The 24123-nt window shown below is 38.7% G+C and overlaps 1 protein-coding gene across 2 annotated transcripts in view; it reads right to left on the reverse strand.

The window, feature by feature from the left end:
• Nucleotides 1–21840, reverse strand: part of nadka (NAD kinase a) — a 92040-nt gene extending 70200 nt beyond the window's left edge. For both annotated transcript variants that reach the window (XM_051118099.1, XM_051118098.1), the window contains exons 1-2: nt 21645–21840; nt 19948–20126 (exon numbers count right to left, since the gene is read on the reverse strand). In XM_051118099.1, the coding sequence (XP_050974056.1) occupies nt 19948–20126 (179 nt within the window). In that variant the 5' untranslated portion in view covers nt 21645–21840. The remainder of the gene's footprint in view (nt 1–19947; nt 20127–21644) is intronic.
• Between the last annotated feature and the right edge of the window lie 2283 nt (nt 21841–24123).

Below are 24123 nucleotides of genomic sequence, written 5' to 3' on the forward strand. Positions count from 1 at the left end.
TATATGCGAGTATGAACAACAGCATTTAAGAGAATCTTTCACAGAACTCCCATTTAATGTTAAGCTGGGCTGCGTTCAGCCCCGATATAAAGATGCAAGACGTTTTTTTAAATGGAAACGGTGGTGCGTTGAACACCCTGTTCGGATGTTGCAACTATGGCAGCTGAGAAGGCTTTGTGTTCTTTTTGAAGAATTTTCGGAGCCTGATGAAATCGGTATAAATACGTGTTTAATACTGCAAAATACGCTCTATGTTACAGTCACTACCCTTGCTGTCTAGAATAAAATAGAATATCCAAATCGAGTGAAGGGATTTGTGGAAATTGTGGGTCCTAATTACTATGATTCAACATTTGCTGACATTATTTCAGCTTGAAAAGACAAACATTTCAGGTGAAGGATAATCCACTTCCTAACTGAGATGTGTTATGATTTATATGACCTTATTTTTATTTTGAGTATTAGGCTTATCATTACTGCTGATCACTGTTGTTGTGCTATGATATTGTAATATTTGCCATTATGTAATCAGAGGAGCATAGAAAAGTTTACGAAAGCGTCACTCCACAATACAATAGCAAAATATATAAATATGTATAGTATTTTTATGTTACATTAATCAGTGTCTAGAACACCTTCCTAAGGAAAGGATATGAACCAGAAAACATTGCAATTACTACAGGATATTTAGACAGACTTAAATAAGTTCCAGATCTATATTTGTGCTCTTATTATTTCAGTTATTTTGTCTTTAATGTAAATACACATGTGCAAACAATACACTTGCTCTTGTGAATTTATTTTGATGTTAATTATAATTACTTGCCCCCATTGTGCAAGCTGTCTCTTTAATACCGCATGGTTTATATACATGTTGCTGCTGATTGGGCTGACATTTTTGACACACCCACCAAACAAAAGAAAACTTATCTCAAACCCCGTTGCACACCATTTCCAGGAAACATGTCGTTCATCCCGGAATCTGTAGCAAAACATGGTGCACCGGATTGATCTTGAATGCGTCCCTGGTAGAAACCAATGTTAAAACTCTATTACTTTCAGTCAGAGGCGGTTTCCTCATTAGGGTGATAGAGCGACGCAGCAAAGTGCGAAAGAGAGGGATTTTTTTTTTTTCACATTCAATCACAGTGTTACGTTAGCTTTCACTGTTCTAGACTGTTTGTTCGGCCTCTGGAAATATAGTCCAATCATCGTACCATCCTTTTTTGGGCGATTTGTCTCAGACTGAGAATCGCCCCAAGTGTTCTCATAAAATTTCATACAAAGATTTTTTTTTTTCCAAACTACAGGCAATCCCTATGGGTTCCGGGAGGGCTAGCACTAACGTGCTTTCGTCATCATACATAACCTTAACTTGTGCAGCAACTGGTCGAAACAAACATACCACTAATAATAAGAAATATGAAGTCAGGACCAGCCTGTATGGGCTGAATAAAGCTAACCAGTATATTACCAGTAAAGTTTTGATGGATGACGATTGTAATCAAGGTAACGACGATTACAGTTAGTGACATACAGGAATCGTACATTATTAGATCCTCGAGTCCGTTATTATTAGTGTGCACTGCAAATAAACAAACCACGTATGTGCGCTCTCTGATAGCTTTATGAGCACATTTCAGTATGATCTGTATGATGTCTGGCAAGTGTTTTATCATCAAATATAAGGAAGATTATCAAGTAGCTTTCCCACCTTTTGCATTTTTTCTCACAGTTTGTGAGAAGTCAAGCTAAAATAAGAAATGATCCCAATTTTTTATTTTTTCCCTTCTAATTATCTGTCGATATCAAGCAGAAGTGAACACAAATCCAGTCAAAAGAGCACTGTTACTCTACGAACAAAGGTGTCATCTCCAACATTAGACCTGCAGTCTAAGCAGTCTCAAAAATGAACTGAGAGTTCCGATCAGCATCTGACTATAGATTTTTCTGGTCGACTAGTAGTTGTTCATTTTATGCATTAGTTGAGTATTAGCTGCTTGTTCATTATTAAAGCATATAAATCATAATAATGAGCCATTAATTGCCTATATAGCCTAAAAAGCACTCAAGCCCACACAGGAAAAGCTTGCGCACTGGGAGATATAATAATTATGAATGTGTCAGGGAAATACAACAAGTAGACTGCACCAATGTTTTAATAATTTATTGATAAATTAGTGCTTTCTTTGTTTTCAGATTAAGACAGTGGTTTTCAAACCTATCCTGGAGACAACCCTGCCCTGCACATTTTGTATGTCTCCCTTATTACCCAAACACCCAAATCAGGTCCTGCAGTCTCTACTAACAAACTGATGATTTAAATCAGGTGTGTTAGATGAGGGAGACATGCAAAATGTGCAGGGCAAGGGGTGCCTCCAGGACAGGTTTGAAAAAAACTGGTTTAAGAGATGAAGTTGGCAACACTGACTCATCATGTCCGTAGTAGTGATGCGCCTGTATTCATATGGATTACATAATCTAAGAATAGTTGTCACTCTATGGTGCGAATGAACGCATGAAGAAGATAAAGGTAGATGCAAATAGTCTTTATTAAATCCACAAAGGTAAATCCATAACAAAAGGCAGGCAGGAAACACACATTGTGATGAAGTAGACCAGACGAGGGAACACAAGACTGAACACATCTTGAATAGAGACAAAAGAAGATAATTAACTAGACACACCTGAACCAAACAACACAATCAATGAGAGACCATGGGTCCATGGGTGTGACAGTTCCCCCCCTCCCAGATGGCGCATCTTTGCGTCGCAGGAACAACAAAGAGAAGGATAGAGGGGGACTTAGGAGGAGGACACAAGGAGCAGAGAAGGGATAGTGACAGGGGACAGCAAAGGGCTGACAGGAAGGCAGGCAGGCAAGACTGGTTGAGATTCCGGTGGAAGACGGACACCCGGGAGGAGGACAACAACCCAAATACAGGGTGGATCTGATGGAGGGAGGAGCCAGGGAGAAGCCAGGAGGGAGCGAGAGGTGCCAGGCGGGAGCCAGGCCACAGCCATGATGGCGGCCCATGGAGGAGCTGACAGAGTGGAGGAAGGGCTAATGACTCCAGGGAGCCGACCGTTGACGGTGGAGCAAGTGGAAGGATCCGGAGGGCCAAGGCAGACAAGACAGCTCCAGCATCCAAGGTGGAGGTGGAGATCAGGAAGGCCGTGGTGGAGCCGGAGGGAAGGAGGAGCCTGACAAAGCCAGAGGGACGGGGTGGTGAATGCTCAACAACAGACCAAGGTGGAGCCGAAGAGATGAGGGAGCCTGGCAAAGCTGGTGGACTGATGGGCCACGGTGGAGAGGAGGGAGCTAGAAGCCATAGTGGAGCCGCTGGGTCAAAGGGCCAAGGCGGAGTACGGGACTCAGAAGCTGGAGGCGGAGACCAGGGATCCTCCAGGCACGATGCCAATGGAGACTGGCAGACTGGCTAAATCGACTGTCTGCTAGCTGCCTCACGTCAACAAAATCAGTTAAAATCAAACAAAAACAAACAAAATCAGGCTTCAAGTATAAATCGTTAGAAGTAATAGTGCTTCATATAACATTATCCAGAGAAACAAGTGTTAATGATAAATCCCTTGTGACGTTTGTACTTGCTACTGTATACAGGCCACCAGGGCTCCAGACTTTATTAAAGAATTTGCTGATTTGCTATCTGAGTTTGTGTTGGCTACAGATAAAATCTTAATAGTGGGTGACTTTAACATCCATGTTGATAATGAAAATGATGCACTGGGAGCAGCATTTATAGCATTCTGAACTCTACTGGGGTTAGACAACACGTGTCAGGTCCCACTCTTTGTCAAAATCATACTCTGGATTTAATACTGTCACATGGAATTGATGTTAATGGCGTTTAAATTCTGCAGCAAATAACGAGCACACTCACACCCTAAAGAAAGCAGCCCGGAAAATGGAGCACAGCTGGAAGAAAGCAAAACTAGAGGTTTTTCGTACCACCTGGCGTGAATGTACCCTATCCTATAGAAAAGCATTAAAAACTGCAAGATCTGATTACTTTTCATCTCTTTTAGAAGAAAACAAACATAACCCTACATATTTTTTCAATACAGTGGCTAAGTTAACAAAAAATAAAAAACCAACAGACGTTGACTTTCCCCATCAGCATAGCAGTAATGACTTTATGAACTACTTTACTTCTAAGATCGATACTATTACAGATAAAATTGTAACCATGTAGCCGTCAGTTACAATATCGCATCAGATAGTGCGCTATAGATCTCCTGGGGAACAATTCCACTCATTCTCTACTTATAGAAGAGGAAGAATTGTATAAACTTTTTAAATCATCTAAACCGACAACAGGTATGTTAGACAAGTGGTTCTCAACCTTTTTTACGCCGGGGCCCCCCTCCTTCTCCGGTCAATTTTGCAAGGCCCCCCCTATGCCTGAAATTTCCTCTAAAGGTGTTTATTTTTAAACCTTTTTATTAACCAAAACATTTGTTTTGCCTTTTTATTCTTCTACTGCATGTTAAAAAAAACAAAACAAAAAAAAAAACAAACCCTTAAAATACAAACCTTAAATTAAAGCTATACTTTTTAACTTAAAAGAAAACCCTCTGATCAACTCTAAATTTTTAATATATATTCAGTTTTAAAGCTCCTGAATTCTTTAATTCAGACATTCTTTACAACTTCAGAGTACCTTTTCTTAAGTAAATGAACCAGGACAACAGGGAGACGCCAAAAGACCACTCACTAAACCTGTCCATTTGAACTTGACTGACATATCTATTGTTTGTATCTATTATAAAATAAAGCTAATGAACTAATGAAAAATACAGCAAATACATTCTAATTCTGTTCATGCTGATGCTCATATGTGCATAAACACCACTGAGCCTCACAAGATCCTTCTCTATGGGTGAGCATCCATTATAAAACACTCATAGGACACTCATTTTGACAACTACGCAAATGTTTTGAAATTTCACGCAAAAATACTAGGGACAAGAGCCCCGAAAGTGCGAATAGCTTGTGAATCAATAGCGGACTTATGCGTGCCTAATGTACAACTCTGATAAACAAGAGCGTCATACATTAGGCACGCGCACGTTCGTTACTATTACTCTGATCGTCTTTACCTTTACATTAGCGTGACGGTTTGTTTTATGCAGCCAAGAGATGAAGTAGAGACCTACACTCCCGCAGGAGTGCCGCAACAGAGTGCGGTATAACGAGTGCGGGTGGGATGCGGGTGCGGGAGAATAAAATGATTCGCAAGAATCGCAAAATAGAAATATCTGAACATAAAATAAAAAACATATAAATTGTTATTCATCTATTGCACTAAAGCAACAAAAACAACTAATATAACATAAAAATGATTAACAGGTGCAAGAATAGGCAGTTTCGATTTAAAACACGTGTTTGTAGCGATGTAGCCATCTGTTGATTTCTGGAACGCATTTGCCAATCAGAGGTGTTTAAGTTGGAATCCACTCACCGCTTATAAGTTTTTGCACAGTGCTGAATGTTGCCTGCTCGCGAATCCTCTCATTACAACACACGAAGTGTAGACATTGTGGAAGATTCATTGTGCATATATTCATCATTGTGTTATAAGAGCTTTATGAGATCGTGATTAACTGAGATGTCAGCTTTAAAAGAGTGCTGTTTGCTCGCATTCTGCCATGCATGCACGCAGCAGCTGATGCTTTTCTGTTAAGAATAGCAATGGTTTCTACATGTTAATGCTTAGCCTAAATAACAAATATTTCATTGGGAGGGTTTATGCCGAGATCTTGTGGAAATTATGAGATGTTAACTATTTCATGTATATTTCATCGATGTAGTGAAAAATGTCCACATAGGTTACTTTTATGCAGGCTTTTGCGAGCAGGAGCGAATGAATCTTGCGAATGAATGAACAGAATCTTGCGGAAGTGGGACTAAAACATGAGTCCCGTGCAGGTCTCTAAAATGAAGTTTGCGTGCAGCGGAGGAAGTTTTGAGCCACTGTTCAGTCTGTATTTAACAGTGCGATGAGGCTTGGTGTGCCGAGTCCGAAGCAATCAATCACAGAACACGAGAAGCTGTGCTTTGATCATTTTTATTTAAAACATTAATAATGAAATTAAACAATTTTAGGATAATATTTAAATAACTTTAAACTATCTCGCGCCTCCCCTGGAGGATCACTGAGGCCCACTAGTGGGCCGCAGCCCACCGGTTGAGAATCCCTGTGTTAGACCCTATTCCATCTAAGTTACTAAAAGAGGTGCTTCCAGATATCATAGGTCCTCTTCTGAATATTATTAATTTGTCATTGTCATTAGGATATGTCCCCAAAACCTTCAAACTGGCTGCTATTAAGCCTTTTATTAAAAAAACACAACTTGATCCCAACAAATTAAGTAATTACAAACCAATCTCGAATCTCCCTTTTCTGTCAAAAATACTAGAAAACGTAGTATCCTCACAATTATGTTCCTTCTTACAGAAAAAAAGTATCTGTGAGGATTTCCAGTATCATAGTACAGAGACTGCTCTCATTAGAGTTACAAATGATCTGCTCTTATCATCTGATCGTGGTTGTATCTCTCTGTTAGTGCTACTGGATCTTAGTGCTGCGTTTGACACTGTTGACCACTTGTTTGAACAGACTTGAAAAATATGTTGGCATTAGTGGTAGTGCATTGGCATGGTTCAAATCATACTTATCTGACCGCCAGCAATTCGTGGCAGAGAATGAAGAGGTATCATATCGATCACAAGTGCAGTATGGAACACCTCAAGGCTCAGTACTAGGGCCATTAGTTTTTTTTTACGCTTTACATGTTACCCTTGGGAGATATCATCAGGAAACATGGTGTTAGCTTTCACTGTTATGCTGATGATACTCAGCTCTATATTTTTTTTAGTGGCCCGGCAAAACATACCAATTTGAAAAACGAACGGATTGTGTAGTTTAGATAAAAAAACTGGATGACGAGTAATTTCTTACTGCTAAATTCGGACAAAAAAGAGGTGTTAATTATTGGACCTAAAACCTCTGTGTACAACAACCTAAAACACTGTCTAATACTTGATGGCTGTTCTGTCAATTCTTTATCATCAGTTAGGAACCTAGGTGTGCTATTTGATAGCAATCTTTACTTCGAAAGCCACATCTCTAGCATTTGCAAAACCGCATTTTTCTATCCAAAAATATATCTAAATTACGACCTATGCTCTCAACGTCAAATGCTGAAGCGTTAATTCATGCGTTTATGACTTCAAGGTTAGATTATTGTAAGGCTTTATTGGATAGTTGTTCTGCTTGCTTAACAAACTCCAGCTGGTCCAAAATGCAGCAGCTAGAGTTCATACTAGAACCAGAAAGTATGACCATATTAGCCCGGTTCTGTCAACACTGCACTGGCTCCCTATTAAACATTATATAGATTTTAAAATCTTGCTAATTACTTATAAAGCCCTGAATGGTTTAGCTTCAGGCAGGTCTTATCACATAATAGTCCCTCAAGTCCGCTGCATTCTCCAAACTCTGGCAATATGATAATACCTAAAATATCAAAATCAACTGCGCCGAAACTCTAGAACAATCTACCTAACACTGTTCAGGAGGCAGACACACATTTCTATAATCCAAATCTATTAAAGGATGTACTTGTTGCATAGTAAGAAGAATAGCATCTACACTAATATTAGTCTGTTTCTTTCTTATTCCGAGGTCACCGTAGCCACCAGATCCAGTCTGTATCCAGATCAGATGGTCACTGCAGTCCCCCGGATCCAATCCGTACCCAGCCCAGATGGTGGATCAGCACCTAGAGATGACCTCTACCTCCCTGAATGCCAGCGGGGACGACCTCAACTAGATGAGCCCCAGAGACGGACCAGCAATGAGGAACTTTTTACTTAGACAGCCATCGGCGCAAGACCACGGGAACCAGATAAGTCCTCTGGAATCTGACTTTGCTGCAAAATGGAACTTTTGCATTATTGACAACTATTGTCCTATTTAATACTGTAAAGTTGCTTTGACACAACCTGTCTTGTTAAAAAGCGCTAAAAAAAAAAGATCTCAAAAATCATACAGTCAATGTTAGAAGAGTTCACATACACAAAAATACTGAATGCTGGAGCACAACTGTACCAGAATAGCCATATTCTTGTGATCATCCCCCATTACCAAACATTCAACATCACTTTGATATACACCAGACTTAGATTAGATCTAAAGTCCTACTTTCAAGATACAAGGCTTTTTCTTTTTGGTCATTATTTAAGCCCTTGCCATGGCAACACCAACTAAGATATTAAAACCTATTAGCAATTTAGCATCTTAGTGTCTTAGCATAAAAGTAACTAACTTTGGTGAGATTCTCATTAATAACATTCAAAGAGTATTAAAAAAAAATAAAAATCAGAGCCGATTTCTTCAATTCATTGTACTTGGATTAACAGTTAGACATCCAGAGTGGAACAAAGCCACAGCACCAGAGTGGAGGATGACAGTGGTAGAAGAAATACATTGACAGGAGGAAGCAGCAAGGTGGGCCAAGGCAGTCTCCCTTGGTAAGCAAGGACAGTGGAAATGGTGGGATAGGGTGGAGAAGAGAAGGATCAGCTGGAAGGATCTAAAGCATGGAAGTGAAGTACAGTACCTTAGCTTTATTATCAGAGCAATTTATGACATCCTTCCAACACTAAGTAATCTCTATCAGCGGCTTGGTGATCCTGGTTCCTTCAAGCACATACTGACGGGCTATAAAGTCAGCTTCACCCAGGGTCATTACATGTGGCATTACAACCAAGTCCTTAAAAGCCTTGCCTCCACCCTTGAGGAAAAATGTATCCCCACCAGTGAGTGACTCCCAGCAAGCCATCTATGAAGGAAAAAAGGAACCAGGAACAGGCCTACATCAATGAAGCATGACCAGCTTCAGATAACCTGCGACTGGAAAATGCTGGTGGATACTGGTCAGCAGCTAGAGATCACAGACACTAACTTCAGGCCTAATATAGTTCCCCCAAAGAAGGTCTTCATCTTTGAACTCACTGTAACATGGGAAGACTCAATGGAGGAGGCTTATGAGCCTCCAGTTTTCCGGGTCTGTGCGCACAACAGTTGGGAGGGGAATTTGCTAATATTTCAAGCTGACATCAACTTGAAACAGGTTAAGATTCATTTTAAAAATAACTTGTTTACACGACTTGGAATCGACTCTTTCTTTTGAAAAACAAAAACTTTATACATAAAGCACATTCAGATTTACAACTTTGCAGGATGTTTTCCCGAGATGAGACAACATCTAATTGGTCAAGACATTTTGGGATGTGTCCAAGCTGCATTTGAAACCACAGGACACCATAAAATTTTGCTTTTAGCTATTGGTCTTCACCATGCTTTTTGCCACCATTTTTTTGAACGCTCCCTGGCTTGCACGCCAGGTACTCCTCTAAATGAAAACATGAGGAGATCGTCACATTTCTATCTTTTACTTTAATCTTTTCCTTTCCATTGAGAGTTTCGTGTTCTAAGTTAAGTTTTGCCGCTAAACCGTGTCTCAGACTTCGTGCCCGCCTCAAAACTTCAACCAGCGTACACAACTCCATCCTCCAGCCAACGCCCAAGACATCACTTCCAACGACCATGAATTTCCAGCTAATCAGCAACCTTGGGAAACCCCCTTTCTGCAACGACATCACCGAAGGGAATCCCTTAACACAAACGCTATGCAAGTACAAACCTCCAGATTCTAGCTGAACTGGTGCATTTGATAAAAGGTTTAATTTTAACCTTTTAACCTCATTGAGAAACTCAATGCGAGGGTTAATTAAATGATTGATGGTTGTTCAGGTCTAAGCAACTGCATATATTGCTATAAACTTGGGATTTCATGTTTTCACTCTTCTAAACTCATTCTTTCCTCATCTACTCTCTTTCCGTAACTCGTATGAATGTGTGAATGTGTCTATGTGTTAGATTAGTTTATATGTCTAAGGTTTATCCAATAAATTCTTATTCACATTGAAAAGAGAAGTATCTTGTGTTTTGTGCTTATAAATTAATGTCTTAAACTGCCGACCTTGTTACCGTGCTAATAAATAGTGTTTTCACTATATTTTGGATATTAGTATCCATTACAGAGTTGATGTTATATGGCTCGTTCAATGAATCACTGGCCGATTCATTGATCCGCTGTAAACGTAGATTCTGTTCAATCTTAAATGATTCTCTTTAAGCTAAATTGACTTCTGAAATCCCTTACAATATTTTTGGTGGAGGATGCGGGCAGTTTAATCTAATTTTTAGCCATAAACCAAGTTATTTCATCTTTTCTATTGCTGCGGATGAAAGATGAGAAACTTCTGAGTCGATACGTGTGTGTGACGTGAGTCGCTTGAATGACTGAACGCTTGAATGCATGAGCGCAGAGAAGGCTGCAACTCGAGTTCGCGCTTCTTTTATAAACTGTGGTAAATGAATTTAAAGGTAAGATCTGAGATCATACAATAAGGTCGAAATTGAGCGTGTTCCTCATATTCTGTAATGCCTTGTTTATAGCTGAATTGATGTCATTGCGTGTTACAGTGTCATTCATTAGCTATACTCCCAACCAGGGAATCTCAGTCAGCGTTAGCTGAACAGAGCTAAACTGCAGTTATTAAAAGGGAAATGAATCAATGGATAAAAACAGAGTGTGTAAATTGAGCATGCTCCTCAATCTATTTCTAAGGCCTTCTTATTCATAGATTGATTGTCAGTGCGTGTTCCATTGCCAATTCAACTATGCTATTCGACTCCCTGGGTTAAACATTAGAAATAATGCTTGCCTGTGTGTGTCTGTTCACTAGGTAAATTTAAGATGCACATCTCGTGTTACACTGCGTGTGTGATTTGAATGGGAGTGTTTTAAAAGCTTGATCAAGTAAAGTTTAACTTTGAACCAACAGCAAAGAAATCCTGTTGTGTTGTGTTTGCGTGCCCAGAGAAACTGACACGTAGATGTACGATCCGCCGAGATCGATATCCTTGTTTCCCCTATTGTAGCGCCAAGCTGTTATTTAAATACATTTCAAATCTAACTCTGAACGAACTAAGAGTTAAAGCGCCACATCAAAGAACCAACTAAAAGTGGTGTTTGTTATCTGTACAGTGTTGAAATGTGCCGACATTTCCTATAACATGCTCAACTATACATGCAATGCAACGTTCATGTGCTTAGTCCACTAAAGTTTGTTTTGGTTGCCATAGTTACGATCATGACTCGGAAGTCTTCCGGAGCAACTCTGAACTGCACACGCACAGCACGTTGACCTCATATGTAAACAAACTCTTCGGTGTTGCTAAGCTAACGAAACTGTTGTGTTTACATTGAAATCTATGCTAAAGATTAGCCTCAAAGGTTAGCAGTTAGCATTAACATTTAGTGGTTGAATACAGTGTGTTTGGGCAAAGCTAAAGTGATTTAACCCTTTGAACATCTCAACTAATACACCTGTTGGTCTCTTCCTATTTCTTATTCCTCCATTTTCTCACTTTTTACCACTTCCTCTTACTTTCATCTTACCTCTCTTTTTCTCCTGGTATCCTATCTTGGGAACGACACACCTGAGGCCCTTAATAGGAGACACTGTTATCCCTTGCTACGAGTTCAAATAAATTAGAAAGACAACTCTCTTTCGCTCAAATTTTATTGTTGTTTCATTAGTTGTGCGGCAACTATTAACAACGCTCTACTCGTAGTTGGGAATAACAGCAACAGTGTCCATGGATGGACCAGATCCACTCAATTTACTCTTCTTTCCTTTCAATCTACTCAAGTCTCTCCTGCTTTCTTCCCTCTTCACTCTTCACATTTGTAGGGACCTGTAAGAACCATCAATCGATTCTAAGTGAATGAAATAACCTTGTCAAAGACAAATCATCCTTATGAATTTGATTATATTCAAACCCTCCTTCGTTCTTCCTAACCTCCCTGCATTTTAAAAAGCATTCCAGATTTTTGCATCTCACCAAACGCTGAGATCAATTAATAGAGATAGGTGTTGAACAACCGCCGCTTTTGAAGCCTCCCTGGTAAGTGGTCCAACTGTAAGGTGTACGGTGTCAATCCTGTCAGACTAAGAAAAGAGATATCAACATTATTGTTTTATTCTTTGGTCTCAAACAGAAATATAATAATATTGTTTACCTTCTTGATAACAAAATCTAATCTAATTCCTCTTCCTCAGGAGAGTGACAAAGTCTTTACATCCCTAGTCTGCCTAGACACTTTGAGACCAACACATCCATCACCACACTTCACTAGTGGTTCACAATCACTGACACAACATTTAGTTGTCCCACCACACATAGGCTTCTACACCACACAGATCTGTGTCAGTCCCTCTTCTCAGCACGCCAACATGCCGCAGACTGCAGACCCCATTGCCCAAGGGGAAGATGTGAACACTTGGCTGAGAGGCATGACAGACTGCCTCACCCCCAAGACCTTTGAACTGTTATTATTTCTAATAATAATCCTAATCCTGAGAAGACTCCTGACACATGATTCAAGCCAGAACAACAACCACGAGGAGCTAGTCAAGATCACAAGCTCCCTAAGCTATGCCTTCACAGCCCAGCTGCACCTGAGCGACAAGCACATCACCCACCTCCAAGAGGAGCTGACACGTGCCCAACGCCGCATAGACAAGCTGGAAGTGAAAGTTCAAGATCAACTCAAAGCACCCAATGAGAGGGAGCAGGAAACAGTGGAACAAGTTAAGAAGCTCCAAGCAGCCCTGGCAGCAGCTCAACGTGACCAACAACAAGCAAATGCTGCCCAGAAAGACCTGGTAAACAGACGAACAGCTACTAGAGAAATCCAAGAAAAACATCAGAGCCAAGAATGCTGAAATCAGTGCTTTAGAAGACCACCTTGAAAGGTACAGCACTGAAATTGACAATCTGACCCAACATCTAGATGATACCAACGACAAGCTCTGCATGGTTAGAAAATAACTCAAACATGCTTATGAACTGAAACAAGAGCTAAGAAGGGACATCCCTCAGCCTCACCACTGCTGAGTAGAACAGACTCCCACGTCCAAGAACTGGCATCCAATGAAAGAAGCGAAGGGCCACAACCCAAAACCTCACCTGCCATCACCACAGAACTCTTTCCTGTCACCGAAAGAACAGACCCCATCCAAGCAGACCTTTGAGCTGCACATGGGATGACCATCAAAGACCTCAACAAGCTGTCTAACAACATCAGCAAGTTCAACCTGAACTCCAAAGAGGGCCACTCCAAAGAGGTACACCACCATATCAGAGATGACAAGCACCTGTTCATCAACTACCCAGAACAAGCAAGTCTCTCTTGGCCCACCGTTGATGTAAACGTGCAAAGGAAGATGAAGCAAGCTAGTGGCAGCTTAGCAGATATCGCCACAGTCATAACGCTACTAGAAGAATACAGAGTGGCCTTGTCTTCAGGTATTTAAATCAGCATTTTCTACCCTTGAGGAAAGCCTAGATTTATTACACACAAAGATAAACAACCACAAACAGCAACTTCTTTCACTTGACACAACACAGACAAGATGCAGCTGAATGGATAATTAATGCGTTTATTAACGAATGGCTCGACATGGCCTACAGGGCTTTCTTCTGTGTGCTGCTCTCAAAGTGCCAGGGAGACCGCAAAATAATTTTCTATAGCCTACCGTATTTTCTGGACTGTAAGTCACGTTTTTTATTATGGAACAAACTGTGATTTATTCCAAAGTAACTTATATAATGCATTTAACATCAAATAATCTTAATGCAAACTGTTAAAAGTAGACACGTCCGCTCTGTTATGGTTCATGTTTGTGGCATATGCCAGAAAGATGTTTAAAAAGACTAAAGCAGCGCATTCTGTTGTTTTCTATATTTTTCAAAGGGATGAATTTTGCAGTCATTTTGAATTCACACAAATAAAAAGTAATTTTTTCCATTTCGAATGATGTCCTGCTCTTATCTGTATGACTGTAAATGACAGAGTATTAAGTTGTTTCCGTTGCTGAGGAAAGAAATTAAAGTGATCACACTGGCACCTCGCACGCTCACACAACATATCAGTGCACTGTTCATTATCAAAGTAAAGCACCGTCAACCAAACATAAAAAGTTATGCTTAATTAAATTTGTCTGTTGTACAATACCCTATAGGCTAAAGGCATTATCACTTGTATATTTGCTGACGGTTATTTTACTTGCATATTAGGACCCAACTGAAGAAGCTTTCTTTACAAAAATATTTTAGCAGGTAAATCGCAAACAGGCTATGGAAACTTTGGACTGAATGAGAGATGCAAGTCCAGTGTCTGTGCAGTTTCAGTGTCGATTCAAATAAATGTTTGTAACGGCACTATTTTATATAGGCTAGCATATTTTTTTACATGGCTATTCTTGTTTGTTTCCTGAATACCATTCATTTAAGGATTTGCCATGAAGTGAGGTGAAGTAAATGTTGTTTTAATATTGTTTATGTGTACACAGACAGCGAGCTGACAATGACTTGTTCTGGTTTAGTTGGCAGAGGAAAAAAAACATTGTTTTATTTATCAAATAATACCCAATATTCATGAAATAAACTCAGCAAAAACAAAGTTATGACTGGTGTGTATTTACACTTCACTACTGGTCTGTACATGACAAGGCAGGTTTATCCGTTTAGAGTTTATTTAACCCACTGTAACTTATTGGAATAGGCTACTCACCTTGTTATTATTTGCTTTGTTTATTCATTTATTTATCTGGAACAAAAAAAAAAAAAAAAAAAAAAAAATATCCTGCTTGCACTTTTAATGGCAGAAAATCATGACTTTCACTTTTTTTAATGTGTCGTAAAACAATCCTGCAAATCATGCTGAATTATATCAAAGGGTTCTGAGGGTATACTGTAGGGCAGAGGTCCCCAACCACTGGGTCGCAACCCACTACCGGGCCGTGGAAGAATTTCTACCGGGTCGCTAAAACGTTCTGGGGAAAATCTGTATAGATATGATGCTTTGTTATTTATTGTGCGTAAATGATTGTTCTAATTATTCTGTACTTTCGTTGTATGTGATATGGAGTAACAATTTGATGATTTCATGTTAAATTAATAAATAAAAGACTGCGCTGATCTGTCATATAATCTATTAGGACTTAAACGGATAGCAGTTGATCCGTGATAGTACAAACCAGGTCCAGACCACACCACGCGGCATGTGATTTGCAGATTAATTTGCCAATTTACACGTTGAGGCTATTTAAAACCACAAGAAGAAGAAACAAAACAGAACTCAATTGGTTACTTCTGCTCTGTTCTTGCACACACCCAAAGTGCACACAAGCATAGAGACGTGTTTCATACAGCGCAGCATACCGAGTTGATTCCTCTTTCATGTCTCCCTGCATTTAAGATTCATACGCATAGGGGTTTGCGGTTACGTTGCAATATTGGAAATATTTATAATATGTTTTAAACCATGAAGGCGAGTCAATGGATATCACACAAGAAAAGTGAAAACTTTGCGCATTAGTTATGCCAGTGAATGTCAATTCACTATACAGAAAGTGAAAGCTACTTAGTGGAAGTTAGACACAATCTTAACGTGAAAAAAAGTAACTTTGCTATCTCAATATGCTTCCTCAGATTGGATGGCAAACTACTGAAGTCAGTAATTTATCTGATATACAGTGGGTACGGAAAGTATTCAGACCCCTTTAAATTTTTCACTCTTTGTTATATTGCAGCCATTTGCTAAAATCATTTAAGTTCATTTTTTTTCCTCATTAATGTACACAGAGCACCCCATATTGACAGAAAAACACAGAATTGTTGACATTTTTGCAGATTTATTAAAAAAGAAAAACTGAAATATCACATGGTCCTAAGTATTCAGACCCTTTGCTCAGTATTTAGTAGAAGCACCCTTTTGATCTAATACAGCCATGAGTCTTTTTGGAAAGATGCAACAAGTTTTTCACACCTGGATTTGGGGATCCTCTGCCATTCCTCCTTGCAGATCCTCTCAAGTTCTGTCAGGTTGGATGGTAAACGTTGGTGGACAGCCATTTTTAGGTCTCTCCAGAGATGCTCAATTGGGTTTAAGTCAGGGCTCTGGCTGGGCCATTCAAGAACAGTCACGGAGTTGTTGTGAAGCCACTCCTTCGTTATTTTAGCTTTGTGCTTAGGGTCATTGTCTTGTTGGAAGGTAAACCTTCGGTCCAGTCTGAGGTCCTGAGCACTCTGGAGAAGGTTTTCGTCCAGGATATCCCTGTACTTGGCCGCATTCATCTTTCCCTCGATTGCAACCAGTCGTCCTGTCTCTGCAGCTGAAAAACACCCCCACAGCATGATGCTGCCACCACCATGCTTCACTGTTGGGACTGTATTGGACAGGTGATGAGCAGTGCCTGGTTTTCTCCACACATACCGCTTAGAATTAAGGCCAAAAAGTTCTATCTTGGTCTCATCAGACAAGAGAATCTTATTTCTCACCATCTTGGAGTCCTTCAGGTGTTTTTTAGCAAACTCCATGCGGGCTTTCATGTCTCTTGCACTGAGGAGAGGCTTCCGTCGGGCCACTCTGCCATAAAGCCCCGACTGGTGGAGGGCTGCAGTGATGGTTGACTTTCTACAACTTTCTCCCATCTCCCGACTGCATCTCTGGAGCTCAGCCACAGTGATCTTCGGGTTCTTCTTTACCTCTCTCACCAAGGCTCTTCTCCCCCGATAGCTCAGTTTGGCTGGATGGCCAGCTCTAGGAAGGGTTCTGGTCGTCCCAATCATCTTACATTTAAGGATTATGGAGGCCACTGTGCTCTTTGGCTTTTTTGTAACCTTGGCCAGATCTGTGCCTTGCCACAATTCTGTCTCTGAGCTCTTCAGGCAGTTCCTTTGACCTCATAATTCTCATTTGCTTTGACATGCACTGTGAGCTGTAAGGTCTTATATAGACAGGTGTGTGGCTTTCCTAATCAAGTCCAATCAGTATAATCAAACACAGCTGGACTCAAATGAAGGTGTAGAACCATCTCAAGGATGATCAGAAGAAATGGACAGCACCTGAGTTAAATATATGAGTGTCACAGCAAAGGGTCTGAATACTTACGACCATGTGATATTTCAGTTTTTCTTTTTTAATAAATCTGCAAAAATGTCAACAATTCTGTGTTTTTCTGTCAATATGGGGTGCTCTGTGTACATTAATGAGGAAAAAAAATGAACTTAAATGATTTTAGCAAATGGCTGCAATATAACAAAGAGTGAAAAATTTAAGGGGGTCTGAATACTTTCCGTACCCACTGTATATCTGACGTTATAACTGAAGCTGAAATGCATGAAAAAAAAAAAAACTCAATGGTTCTCGTAAAGCACGCATGTTGAAGCTTCTACTAACCATTTTTAATGTGTGTAAAATAAGGTTGAAAAAATGTAACTTGAATTTTTTAAGTTGAAATAAAATTGTAAGGAGTAAAAAGGGTTTTTTTCTTCAGAAATGTAATCAAGTAAAAGTACAAATATTTAAATTGTAGATGAATAAAGTAAAAATACCCCAAAATAACACTTAAGTACAATAATCAAGTAAAACATTTTACACGCCTCGGTATTTTGAGCTAAACCATTCACAAGGACTCTTCAAACTTTTGATTTCGTTTGCTTTGTTTTTAAACAGGAATTATAATTATTACAATGTTGCTTTTTATTCTTGGTGCAGTTCGCTTTACAAGTCACACGCGAGTAAACTGTCCTCTCATTGGTCAATGTTCCATGGTTTCTTTTTTGGGATTCTGCTCATAGCTGTCATCGTCGGGATGAATGACAACAGCTTCGCAGGCTTATTATTGTTTTTTTTTTTTTTTTGGTTTGTTTTTTGTAGCTGTCATTATAAATGTATCATTTTGAGCAGGAGTCCAGGACACGTTGGGAAAACATTTTTAAAATGCACCTACTACGAAGAAGAGCAATAAGACGACTTTATAAAATGAAAAGGCACTCTTTGATTTTGAATGGCAAAGATGTGCTCACCCACAGATATTTACAGGTTCATTTTAACTACTACTTTTCACTGAACTTGCGTAATTACCCATCATCCATTGTGATACAACTTGGTTCGTTGGTCCTTTGGATCGAATTGCTTGCTCACTGCAACCAAACCACTCCAGAGTTTGTTTTCGCTCAGAGCCGAGACCGCCTTGTTCAGGCGATCTCGGACCGATGGTTTTGGTGCGGATCCAAGTGCAACTGCCATATTTTACATATGCCCAAATGAACCGAGCTAACGGGGGAAATGCGCCAGGTTCTGAAACAACGGGCCAGGTGTGAAAGCACCCTTATATCTTGTAAAAGGGGCATAATAGGTCCTTTAATAATCAGTGAAAGTGTTTCTGTCTTCCTTTTATTCAGCTACAGTGATAGCCTGTTCGGGGTTTTCTGGAATGTCATAAGTTATATCACTTCTGTGAAAATTTCAGGGACCCTACTGTTGCTATTGTAGTGAACACAAATTTCACATACATCTAAGTGATAGATAAACTGCAGTTTATCATTCAGTTTAAAGGAATAGTTCACCCAAAAATGAAAATTACCCCATGATTAACTCATCTTCAAGCCATCCTAGGTGTATATGACTTTCTTCCTCCAGACGAACACAGTTGGAGTTATTTTAAAATTTATCCTGGCTCTTCCAAGCTTCATAATGGTGGTGGATAGTGGCTGTTATTTTGAAGCACCAGAAAGCGGATATATCAGTCATAAAACTAACCCATACGCCTCCAGGGGGGTTAACACATGTCTTTTGGAGTGGATGAAAGGGTTTTTGTAATAAAAATATTTATGTTTTAAAAATTATAAACTCAAATCACTGACATCCAGCAACGGCCGTATGCACGTTTGCGAGAGAGTTGAGTATCTAGTAGGTGTAACCATAGGATTTAACGTTACTCCGGTTCAAACAAATACGGCTGTTAAAAATACTTTTCTTATAGTGAAATCTGCTGACATTTTTAAATTATTTTAATTAAATTTCTATTTCAAATTTTTCAGTTAACGCGACCTCTGGTTATATGTCATTCGTCGAGTCAGAGGTCAGTGAAGAAGCCGGAACTCAACTCTCTCGCGTACTCGTATACGCCGTTGCCGGAAGTTAGTGATTTAAGTTAATAATTTTAAAAATATATATATTTTTGTTACAAAAACCCATTCATCCGCTTCAAAAGACATGTGTTAACCCCCTGGAAGCGTACTGGTTAGTTTTACGATGGATATATGCGCTTTTAGGAGCTTCAAAATAACAGCCACTATCCACCACCATTATAAAGCTTGAAGGACCCAGGATAAATGTTAAAATAACTCCGACTGTGTTCGTCTGGAAGAAGAAAAATCATATACACCTAGGATGGCTTGAGGATGAGTAAATCATGGGGAAATTTTAATTTTTGGGTGAACTATTCCTTTAATAGCATCAGGTTAAAGAGGGTAAATTTTATCATTCAGCTGTACTGTTCACATGCATTTTAGACACTAACATTATGTTATTGTTCTGTTATATTAATAATTGCACAATAATCTGCAATAATTGCACATCCTTGAATAATCAGGGTTTTACTTTAACTGTTCAGGTAACGTCAATGGTATGACCTATTTCACACAATGAGTTAGCAGCTTTATTAGCTTTATTTATTTAGTTTGGGCGGTTTGACTCAAGACTATTGCGCTTACTGTCAGAGAGCTGTCATCATCTGTTCATGTGATAATCAGTGCCTGTCCTGAGGAGGGATCACTCATGAGCTCATGAGTTATGGAAAGAACTGAAAGGACTAACACCTTTAATCACAATAACAAACAATCACAATAACAAACAAGATTAAAGACACTTGTTTAGGCTACCTTTAATTGAGTCTAACTTTAGTCTTTACACTGACAGAGAGTCTTCTTTTACCTGAACTTAGCAGAGCTGGGTGCTGATGGCATAGACATACTCCTGGCTTTAGCTCTGTTCTGGAACCCATTTGCATGGAAAGGCTCCTCACTGCAATCACAGGCTGAGCAACAGTAGGGAAAAGGTTCTGAGCTTGCATCTGACTTTAGCGTCCATTCAGACTCTACAGAATCCTCCATCTGGATGCAAAAGATGGAACAACACAGCAAAATATGAATGTAAGTTCACAAACAGACTGGATACACACAGAAAGATACGGCCTGGCAAGTTTCACTCAGGCCTAACATGCTGTGTTCAGGAAAAAGGTTTGGGAAAATCACACATAACAGGGAGGAACAATGCGCTATATACCCTCCACCTATTTAAACTATCTGTTCTCCTTATACCCTTAAGCCTGCTGAAACTAAAAGATCTCAGAAGTCATTTTTGTTTCACTAGAAAAAGATTTAACTAAAAGATTTTCTTTTTATTTATGTATTTATTTTAGGGAAATAACTGTATTTACGTCACTTTTATATTAACAGGAAAATTAGCCATCTTGGCTACATGACATAAACAGTGTTAGGGGTAACACATTACAAGTAACGCAAGTTACGTAATATTATTACTTTTTCCAAGTAACTAGTAAAGTAACGCATTACTTTTTAATTGACATAATTGAGTTACTTTTTTCAAATAAGTAACGCCTGTTACTTTCCCCCCCATTTATTGATTAAAAGCTCTCCTGTCCCCATGTTGAGAGAAATGTGAACATGCATTAATTCATCTTACTCACACAAAAAAACAGATTCAGTATTCCTCAAAATGAATAAAAACAGTGAAATTCAACTCAGAATATGATGCAAACCTGCAATAATTAAATGTTAAATAATACAAATATCCTTTATGCATTTAATACAATTTTATTAACCAATGTCTTTGCTGCCGATCTTCAATGATCCAATTCAACCATACTAATAAGCAAAAATTACTCAAGATAATCTAACATTTGTTTTCCTTTTTTCATTGCCGAAGAGTGGATATTTTTTCTTCTGCGGTCTACTGTACAGACAATTTACTTTTCTCAAAGCCTTCTTCTCAGAGTCTTTTGGTGTGAAAAGGCTTTCACATTTGCCAAAAATATAACTTTTTATATTAAAAACAAACAAGCAAGCCCTGCCCAGATAACCATTACTTTACATAAAAAGTAACTAAGTAATTCAGCATTAAAAATGTAATTAGTTACATTTTTAGGGAGTAACTCAATACTGTAATGCATTACTTTTAAAAGTAACTTTCCACAACACTGGGCATAAATTAAAATTATCCACTACTGGCATTTGTAATAATGAAGTTGATAAAATCAAATGTCACTCAACCGGTCCCCACTACTTCTTGAAACACAGTGACGCCCTTCAACCATATCAATGTACTACCATTTTATTTACTAGACAAAAACAAACAAGACACGAATCTGTAACAATCTGTGGAATGAGCATGAAAGTTTACACTGATTGCCCTTTCCTGTTTCTAAGCTTGCGAACTGTTTTAACAGCATTTTTTGTCGCGATCGCAGTAAAAATAATACATGCACCTGCTATGCCTACAATGTACGTGTCATACTTAGTTTTACAGAATATGTTATAAAGTAAACGCGTTTAAGCACCAGGTTAAGTGCGTTAGCCGCTAATGTGCCAGCTGAGTAGCAGTAACGTTACCTCACTTATTCTTGATCCCGATCCTTTCAAACAACAAAAAAAGCAGATATTTAGCCCACAGTGTGGCTAGCAATACAGCGGGCGTTATGCCCTTTGACTCTGAATGTAGTAGGATAGTAATACTTCCATTGCTAAACGTCTCGGGACGGATACAGGGCTAACCGGTTCAACAGTCTATCTTCAGCTGTCATCTGAACACGAGCGCAACACTTCCTAGAGACGACATCAAACCTGCGCTCATTGGATTGGTCAAAAAGGCGGGTCTTGCTTTGAGTGATGAATATTCATTACTTAAAGCGTCCTTCTATAAGTAAAATAGATTTTTTTTGTTAAATCTCTCTTTAATATGAGAGAGAGAGAGAGAGAGAGAGAGAGAGAGAATGTTTGAGATGCCAAACACAGAAACAGCAAGGCACAGCAAGATGTACCTGCCTACACAGGAGGAACCTGTCATTCGGGGCACCCCAGTCAGAGGTGCTGGGTGTTTCTAAATCATGCAATCAAAATGATCCCCCTTATCTAATCCCACTATGGTATGGCAAGCCGTTCAGGAAATAATACATGAATATTGTGTGAATATGGATTGGTTCACTGGTTGAATGTATGGTTTAATGACAAACGCATTTGTTTATAATACATTGGTATAACCAGACATATATTGGTTTAGATACATCGGTCTGATCACATGCACATTGGGTTTGCTTCGTTGGTTCGTTCAAGTAAACATTGGGCTCCTCAATAATGCAATGGGGTTTCCTCAACTATATATTGGTTGAGATAAATCGGTTTCCTCAAGTATACATTGGTTTGTATGTATATTGTTTTATTCAAGTATATTATAGTTTAGATACATTGGTTAGCTCATGTATACGTTGGTTTGTTCAGCTGTATATTGGCTTAGATACATCGGTTTACTTAAGCTTATATTGTTTTTTTCAATTACATATTGGCTTAGACATATCGGTTTCCTCAACTGTGTATTGGTTATTATATATTGGTTTATTCAAGCATATATTGGTCTAGATACAACAGTTTACTGTATTTAGTAATTATTTTGAAGGAAAAAACACACACAAAAAAACCCCCACAAAAATACAAAAACATGCACATACTCCAAAAACATACACACGTTATAAAAAAACAATACACACATGTATATATATGTATGAATACATGTGTGTATCTTTTTTATTGCAACACAATGACTACATACTACATACAGATTGACATCATCTTACAGTATATCAGCTATGTGTATGCATATATAATCTTGTAAAAAAAAGGATCACGTCTGGTCTAGGTCACAGCCAGAGGACTTCATCTACATCAGCAAAAAAAAAAAAAAACTTCTGGTGTTGTAATCCTGCAATTCTACACAGTAATATATTGAAATATCCAACATACAGTTAATTGTGTTTATTATTATTTTATTACAGTTTTTTTTTTTTTTTTTTTTTTTTTTTTTTCGATTGCTTAGGCATAATTTTACACTTTTTTACAATTGCTTAGGTACAATTTTAAAAACAAGGCACAACACTACACACAATTTACACATCTGCATGCACAAGTAGCAGAACATCTCAGATCTTTTGCAAAACTAAACACTTAACTTTACAATAATTTAACAAAACCCAGGTTTGGTACCGTATGGCACACACATGGTTCATACAGATGGATTCTGTTTGAACCACTTATACACTCCTGTGCTTACAGTTTTTTTGACTGCTTACACACAAAATGTTTACTTGTCACACAATTTCTGAAATCTGACACCATTTTCAATTTCATAAAACACTATTTGCAAAACACAACACACATTTCTCTATGTAACACAAAAATCTATCTGAAATTATCTTGATTTCCTTTTTCAAACACAGCCAATCAAAATGCCACACTAATTCATCAGTGCCTCACATTAACGCTACACTTGTGTAAACACTCACTGCTTTACTTAACACCAACCAACCATGGCTTTAGAATAAGCTCTGGAATATGCTTTGAATAATCACCTTTTTCAAAATTATGTTTGGTTTCTGTCTTTACTTGTCACACAATTTCGGAAATCTGACACTCCAGCATCAGAACCACACACCAAATCTGCAAAACCATACGCTAATTCTCTGCCTTTGACTCAGTTGTCAATTTCATATAACACTTTTTGCAAAACACAATTCTCTATGTAACACACAAAAATCTAACAGGAAGTATCTAGAATTCCTTTTTCAAATACAGCTGATCAAAATGCCACACATAATTTATTTGTGCCTTACACTAACTCCTCACTTGTGTAAACACTCATTGCTTTACATAACACAAACCAATCATGGCTTTAGAATAGGCCTTGGAAAATGCTTTAGATTAATCACCTTTTTCTAAATTATGTTTGGTTTCTGTCCAACTACACATGGTTAAAATACACCACAAGTCAAAAGTTTCTGAACAGTAAGATTTTTATTTATTATTTTTTTTAAATTCTATT

This window comes from Labeo rohita, chromosome 8 (assembly GCF_022985175.1).
Source record: "Labeo rohita strain BAU-BD-2019 chromosome 8, IGBB_LRoh.1.0, whole genome shotgun sequence".
NCBI classification, from domain to species: Eukaryota; Metazoa; Chordata; class Actinopteri; order Cypriniformes; family Cyprinidae; genus Labeo; species Labeo rohita.